Source organism: Camelina sativa, chromosome 6, assembly GCF_000633955.1.
Source record: "Camelina sativa cultivar DH55 chromosome 6, Cs, whole genome shotgun sequence".
Taxonomy (NCBI): Eukaryota; Viridiplantae; Streptophyta; class Magnoliopsida; order Brassicales; family Brassicaceae; genus Camelina; species Camelina sativa.
Window position 1 is genome coordinate 24201566 of NC_025690.1, and position 7124 is coordinate 24208689.

The 7124-nt window shown below is 35.9% G+C and overlaps 4 protein-coding genes across 5 annotated transcripts in view; 2 read left to right on the forward strand and 2 right to left on the reverse strand.

Annotated features, from left to right (window-relative positions):
* On the forward strand, positions 27-1334 carry LOC104793315 (molybdopterin synthase catalytic subunit-like). 2 transcript variants are annotated; one of them, XM_010519654.2, is made up of 2 exons: positions 27-181; positions 574-1334. In XM_010519654.2, exon 2 carries the CDS (start codon positions 684-686, stop codon positions 1233-1235), a length of 552 nt encoding a protein of 183 aa, XP_010517956.1. In that variant the 5' UTR covers positions 27-181; positions 574-683; the 3' UTR covers positions 1236-1334. The 2 variants fall into 2 exon arrangements, with proteins under 2 accessions (XP_010517956.1, XP_010517957.1); XM_010519655.2 differs by lacking the exon at positions 27-181 and adding an exon at positions 188-305.
* LOC104793314 (U5 small nuclear ribonucleoprotein 40 kDa protein-like) lies at positions 1246-3257 on the reverse strand. The gene is made up of 2 exons (XM_010519653.2): positions 3123-3257; positions 1246-2461 (listed from the first exon to the last, which is right to left on the reverse strand). The coding sequence occupies exon 2, from the start codon at positions 2424-2426 to the stop codon at positions 1395-1397; it is 1032 nt and encodes a 343-aa protein (XP_010517955.1). The 5' UTR covers positions 2427-2461; positions 3123-3257; the 3' UTR covers positions 1246-1394.
* LOC109125282 lies at positions 3489-4923 on the reverse strand. Its single transcript, XM_019226828.1, has 2 exons — positions 4708-4923; positions 3489-3940 (listed from the first exon to the last, which is right to left on the reverse strand). Exon 2 carries the CDS (start codon positions 3918-3920, stop codon positions 3717-3719), a length of 204 nt encoding a protein of 67 aa, XP_019082373.1. The 5' UTR covers positions 3921-3940; positions 4708-4923; the 3' UTR covers positions 3489-3716.
* Positions 6686-7124, forward strand: part of LOC104793316 (mitogen-activated protein kinase 6) — a gene marked incomplete in the record, with an annotated part of 3566 nt that continues 3127 nt past the window's right edge. The window contains 1 exon segment of the mRNA XM_019226829.1: positions 6686-7124. Coding sequence (XP_019082374.1) covers positions 6907-7124 — 218 coding nt within the window.

The window sequence follows — 7124 nt, forward strand, 5'->3', positions numbered from 1 at the left end:
TGTTATTGGATTTTATCTTTTTCTTGGAATGGTAAAACAGAGCATCTGGAGAAAAAGGTTTTTTTCTTTTTTTTTTTTTGGTTTTTAAACAATCTCACCAACCTACTAGTCTGATAAAAGGAGGTGAATATAGAGCACATGTTCATTTTCATCATCATGCAGCCTTACCAAGCTCTCAAAGGTCAAATCAAATCTTTCTGAATCTTTCTTTTTTGTTCCTTGCCTTCTTTTAATTTCTGAGTAGCTGTTAAAGTTATTATAAACTTCTCGAAACAGAGAAAAGTATCAATTTTTAGTATAGAAAGGTAATTGTCGTTATCTCTGTGTTTCTATGATTCTATGATTTCGATCCTCAATCTAGAAAAACTCGAACCCAGATTGGAATTTAGGCGAGTTTTTGTGCGTCTGTTGTTTTGTCGTTCGATCATATTCACCAATTTGGCGATTTCTACTTCCCTGATTTGCCATTATCATTTGCTCTGTTTGCCTTTGACTAAGCAAATTGTGTGTTTGGTTAGTTTTCGATGAGAGGTAATGAGGTTGTCAAAGTTGTTTTGTTTGCTCTAATTGCAGATTAGAATTTGCGGTTGGATCATCTGTTAAGCTCGGTTTACTCTTCCTGGAACATCCATTGTACTGAGGTAGTTTACTCATCTGGAGGTTTCTGTAATATTGGGTCAAAGATGTCTGCAGAGGAGAATAACCTTATAGAGATCTTGGAGGAAGGTCACAAAGTCGACGTTGTCAAGTACATTGATTATGTCAGTGCCCCTCAAGCTGGTGCTATAGCTACGTTCTCAGGCACTACAAGAGACATGTTCGAGGGCAAGACAGTGTTGGAGCTAAGGTATGAAGCATATGTGCCAATGGCAACACGATGCCTGAGCTCGATCTTTACGACCGCTAGATCAACTTGGGACATTCACAAGATTGCAGTTGCTCACCGTCTGGGACCAGTTCCTGTGGGAGAAACCAGTGTGTTCATCGCGGTCTCATCCGTTCACCGTGCAGATGGTTTAGATGCTTGCAAGTTCTTGATTGACGAGTTGAAGGCAACGGTTCCGATTTGGAAGAAAGAGGTTTACACTAATGGAGAGATTTGGAAGGAGAATTCTGAGTTTATGGAGAAAAGATTGGAGCTTGCAGAGAAAAGAGACTGCTTAGTGAAGAAACCTGTGGCTGACGAACATAAAAGAGGTTGCTGTGGAAGTGAAGTTAAGAGTAGAAGAAGATGAAGCATAAAGATATTACAGGACATAACAAATCTGATTACTTGTAGCAAAAGAGCAATGTTTCGTTTTTTCTCTTAATAAACAAAATGTCATAAAGCACAATGTCGAATCTAAAGACTTCATATTCAAATAAGTCGCAAAGGTCTCTCAGCTTTAAAAACTTCAGATCTCTCCTAAGTAGATGTTTTTATCACTACTGCAAGATCCAATGATAGGCTCGGTTGGGTGGAAAACACACTCATTGACAGAGCCAGTATGGCCGGGGAGCTTATACAGAATACGCCGACTTGTTGTGTCCCATATGTGAACCATACGGTCTGCACTACCAGCAGTGACTTTGGTACCATCAGGTGACCATGAACATTTCAGTAGGTTCTTCTCAAAGTTGTGTTGATGCCCATCAAAGATCTTGACACATCGGTTCTGTGGAGCATAAGGACGCATGTCCCACACGCAGAGCTTGTTGTCCATTCCATTGGTGAGAAGATAGGAACCGTCTGGACTTAAGCTCATACCTGTGATTGTATCTTCATGGCCCTCAAGTGTCATTGTGGCTTCACCTTTTCGCAAGTCCCAAACTTTAACATCATTGTCTACACCACCAGTGAAAATCTTATCAGCTGCATCAGAGAAACTGACGGCTGTGATTTGGTATTTGTCAGGGAATGTTTGTATGGCTCCTCTTTGACGCATGTCCCAAAGCTTGGCAGTTCCATCATCAGATCCACTGATGATAAGCGGTGGTCCTCTACGTGTGGGACAGCAAGAATTCACAAACGAAGAATGTTCAGCCATCTTCTTGATTTGCTTCCCAGTTTCAACATCCCATGCTCTGACAGTTTTATCCGGACTGGCTGATACAATCTGAGAGCCATCACTGGTCCAATGAAGATCAAGGATGGCGTTCTTGTGACCTTTCAAAACCATGAAGTTTTTGCAGTCCCCGTGAACTCTCCAGAGGAAGATTTCCCTATCATGGGATCCAGATGCAATCAGAGTTCCAGCTGGATTGAACTTCATGGTATAGACAGCACTTGGATGCCCACTTAGCAACATGATAGGTGCCTCCAAGCTCGATGTCCGGTTCTTGCCAATGGGACCAGGTCCTTGAGGAGCATTGTGTGGGACAGTAGACCATTCCATAGGCCTAGGACCTGACAAAGCGTTTTCATTCTCTCTTGGCATGATCTCCATCTTAGCCTCCTTTTCACTGTAAACCGAGTTATAACCTGCCATGAGAAAAAGGAATTAGTATATTGATTAGATTATATCAACATTCACACAGAGCTTTACAGAAATCAAATTTTCAAGCCATTACTCAATACTGCATTCAAAAAATCAAAATATTAAACACCAAGAAGAATAAAGAAACCTGCACATCCCAAGTAAAGCTTACAAAAGCAACATTAGAATACTGTCTCATTACTAGAGTTAACTTGGAAACGACTTTCAACAGTTTCAAGATTTTTTCGCTTTTCTAAGATAATGACACCGTAACTTGTATCTGAGATACACACGCTTCTATTATCAAGCCCCAAGGGAATAAACACAGATCATAAAGAAATCAAAATCGCTCTAAAGCTTGAGGTTTTGCACCAGAGACTACAAAGGACATCACGTCCAGTTACATAGATCTCACAGATCATTTTTGACATATTACATCAAACAGAATCGGAGAAAACAACTATGAATCTAGAAGCTAAGAGCCCGATTCGTCAAACTCGAAACAAAAATTCCTAACCCCAGCTCTAGTTACATATAGGACTGTGACGAGTTGAAGAAAAATAAGCTTTAGTAGAAACCAAAATTTTCAGCAGAAGACTTCACAGAACGAAATTGCTTAATAGAGAAACCCTATCATCGCTCGTTACAGAGAAAGAAATAACGTACCGCAGTCGAATGTATGCGAGAGGGAGAGGGGGACGAATCGCTCGGTGTCGTTTGCAAAGTTACCGGAACCCTAAAACCCAGAGAGAAGAGCTCGCGAGAAAGAGCAAGTGAGAGATTCAGAAAAAGTAAGGAGAAAAAAATCTGTATTTCTATTTCGATCGGGTTAATTTGCAAAATACTGATAAGACCTTTATATTTTTTAATTAACGTCAGATTGGACCCTATACTATTCTTTCTATCAAAAACAACCCATTACCTTCATCTTTTGAGCCAGAGACAAAGTGGGTTCAACAACCAACTTTTCCAACTCTTTTGTATTGATTTTTGACGGAGCAACAGATTTTTTTTATGTATAGCCAAATCTTATAACAAACATGTAGGTACAAGATTATGATAAAGCTGAGAACTTAATACAATAATATCAAGAATCAAACCATGTCCTGATCAGAATTCTCTTGTTTAAAACACTGTATTAGGGATTGGACTGAGACTCAAACCACAGATACCAATCTGACGAACGAGAGTGAAGTAAACAACTTGGAAGACAAAGATAAACAACAACGGGGTTGGTTGGACATATCAAGCCGGTGAGGATTAGACTTTAGATGGAACCTTGGTGTCGGTCTCAACTGGTTTTTGGCCTTCGAACTTGTCAATAGCCACCTGAAGTTCGTCCGTGCCACCAACAGCCCTCATTGTGTAGAAGTATACCCCAAAAACAAAAGCCGTTAATCCACCCGCTACAACTGTGTTCTTGCTTTTTGGACCAAGGTAACTAAAACCTGGAAATCCCGCCATTGTTTTTAAAGTCTTTAAACCTGCAACATTCAAGAAAGTGTAAAAAATTGTCACATGTTACAGAAGAGACTCAAGTATGAGAAAGTCTTAGCTAACTGTTCAATCTTCACAAATCACAGGATGAGTAACTAGAGAGAACTCTGAAATATGAAGCAGATAACAACTTCTAGTTACTCCTTTTAACATAGCAGAACTGAGACTCCAGAAGCTCTGAGGCCATCGCAGAACATTGTCATATATTGTTCATATAATGAAAACACAAAAATCTAAATTGATTGAATAGAAAGACCCTTCCAATTGTTAATGCTCATCCTTAGAACTACAACGCCAAGATAAAGTGGCAGTGCTCTAAGCACAACGAAATCAAAGATGAGTAACATCATGGTGTGAACAACTGAAGATTGCTAAACATTACAGCAAAATAGAACTCTTCTTTTACATTATAACTGGATAGACAATTCAATCAGCTCTGCTCACCAGGTGCATCAGTTTAAACATATTTGTTCACAAACTTATAACCATCGGCGGAAATCAGATGCTTTTTTAGCTTCCAATTAATCATCAACCACAGTCAAAATCAAACTTAAAGCAGAAATAAAGGCATTACAGACTCTAATTCTACATCTAAAAATCCAAAGCTAGCATCTTTTGATCCCAACAGATGTAAGTAATCAAACCCAGATCAAGATGCCAAAAATGAAACCAGAGCAGAATCTATCAACCAAAAAAATTGGATCTTTTGAACAAATGAGTCCAAAGGATCACAAAATTAAAAATGGAAACGAACCTGATTTTTTTGTTTGGCATCCACAGAGAATGCGACAGAAGCCTAACGTTTCCCTATATAGGTGACAACTGGTTCGGTGACGCTCTCGGAATGTCGTGGCCACTTGCCTATCTATCGAAACCCTAAACCCAAAGTAAATGAATGAGCTCGCGTGAAAGAGGGATCGATGCAGAAAACCAAGCCGTCTTGAGTTCGAATCCAACTCTAACACAATAGAAGAAGGTATTTATTTTCTGAAAATTTTTTAAATAGATCCTTGTATTTTTGAAATACTTTCAAATTGAACCATCATTGTTTTTATCACCAAAATGGCCCCACAGCCAAGCATGTTTCATGTTTTGACCTCAGTCACACTATAGGTACAAAGTTTTCAATCTATTCTTCGATCTTTGGAATAAATCATATTCCGATAACTTAATATATATATGATGCTTGATTAGCAAAAAAAAAGAAAGTATTGCTTTAATTAGATCAGAGTTTTGATAAATTTAATTAATATATTTTTGTATTTAATATTTGTACTTGTCTTCTAAGCTACCTAAAATTTATAAATTTCTAGGTTAGTAAAATGATCACAAAATTAAAGTACAACCATACAAAATAGTATCAATGATGATAATAGTTAGAACATATTCCAATAACTTAATATATATATATGATGCTTGATTAGGCAAAAAAAAAAGTATTGTTCTAATTAGATCATAGTTTTGATAAATTTAATTAATATATTTTTGTATTTAATATTTGTACTTGTCTTCTAAGCTACCTAAAATTTATAAATTTTTAGGTTAGTAAAATGATAGCAAAATTAAAGTACAACCATACAATATAGTGTCAATGATGATAATAGTTAGAACATATTCCAATAACTTAATATATATATATATATGATGCTTGATTAGGCAAAAAAAAAAGTATTGTTCTAATTAGATCAGAGTTTTGATAAATTTAATTAATATATTTTTGTATTTAATATTTGTACTTGTCTTCTAAGCTACCTAAAATTTATAAATTTTTAGGTTAGTAAAATGATCGCAAAATTAAAGTACAACCATACAAAATAGTATCAATGATGATAATAGTTAGAACATATTCCAATAACTTAATATATGGTACTTGATTAGCAAAAAAATGTATTGTTCCAATTAGATCGCAGTTTCGATGAATTTAATTAATATATTTTTGTATTGAATATTTTTACGTGTCTTTCAAGCTACGTAAAATTTATAATTTTTAGATTACTAAATGATTGCAAAATTAAAGTACAACCAAACAAAATAATATCAATGATGATAATAGTTACAACATATTCGGATAACTTAATATATGGTGCTTAGCAAAAAATTGTATTGTTCCAATTACATCGCAGTTTCAATGAATATAATTAATATATTTATGTATTTAATATTTTTACGTGTCTTTCAAACTACGTAAAACTTAGAAATTTTTTAAATTTACTAAAATGATCGCAAAATCAAAATACAACCAAACAAAATAATTTTACATTTTATTAGTGATTTGCTTTCATCTAACATTTACTTAACCATCTTTCAAGTAACCAAAATCATCGCAAAATTTAAAGTACAACCGACAAAATTACATCAATGACACTAATAGTTACATTAATTAATTCGTGATTTGTTTTCACCTAACATTTACTTAACGATCTTTCAAATAATGAAAACTATCACAAAATTAAAGTACAACCAAACAAAATGATATCATTAGTAAATTCTTAATGATACTACCATTAAAAAACCTTGTTAACAAAAATATTATCATAATTCTTAAAACCAAGAGGAATTTGTAGAAACAAGGAAGTCAATGAAAAGAGAATGTGATAGTGTGAACTTATTAGTATTGTAGTCAATCTCAAAACTCAAAAGAATTTTTAACAAGTGTTAAATAATAAGGAAGGATCAAAGTTGAGATTTGCAAACCCATTAATAGATCCGTCCCCGTACGTATATAACACAGGCCAGAGAGACCACATGACTTTCACTTGTTCTCTCTCAGATCTGTTTTGACCCCCAACCCAAAACCAAAGAATACCAATTTTTCTCCTTTCATTCATTCTCTCATTCATATTCATTCACTCACCCCCAAATAAAATAAAAAATAAAAAAAAACAAGATTTTTAATTTGCCTCTTCCTCGATCCACACCAACCTCAAAAAAAAAGCTTTAATCTTTACCGGTCATGGAAGGTGGTTCAAATCAACCAGCGGCTGATACAGAGATGACGGAAGCTCCTGTTGGTGTTTCCGCCGCGGCTCCTTCTCCTCAGATGCCAGGGATTGAGAATATCCCTGCGACTCTTAGCCATGGTGGTATGTTTATCCAGTATAACATATTTGGAAACATCTTCGAGGTCACCGCCAAGTATAAGCCTCCGATCCTGCCTATTGGCAAGGGTGC

Coding starts and splice junctions, on each gene's coding strand:
- LOC104793315 (XM_010519654.2), top strand. CDS start 684: ATGTCTGCAGAGGAGAATAACCTTATAGAGATCTTGGAGGAAGGTCAC.
- LOC104793314 (XM_010519653.2), bottom strand. CDS start 2,426: ATGGAGATCATGCCAAGAGAGAATGAAAACGCTTTGTCAGGTCCTAGG.
- LOC109125282 (XM_019226828.1), bottom strand. CDS start 3,920: ATGGCGGGATTTCCAGGTTTTAGTTACCTTGGTCCAAAAAGCAAGAAC.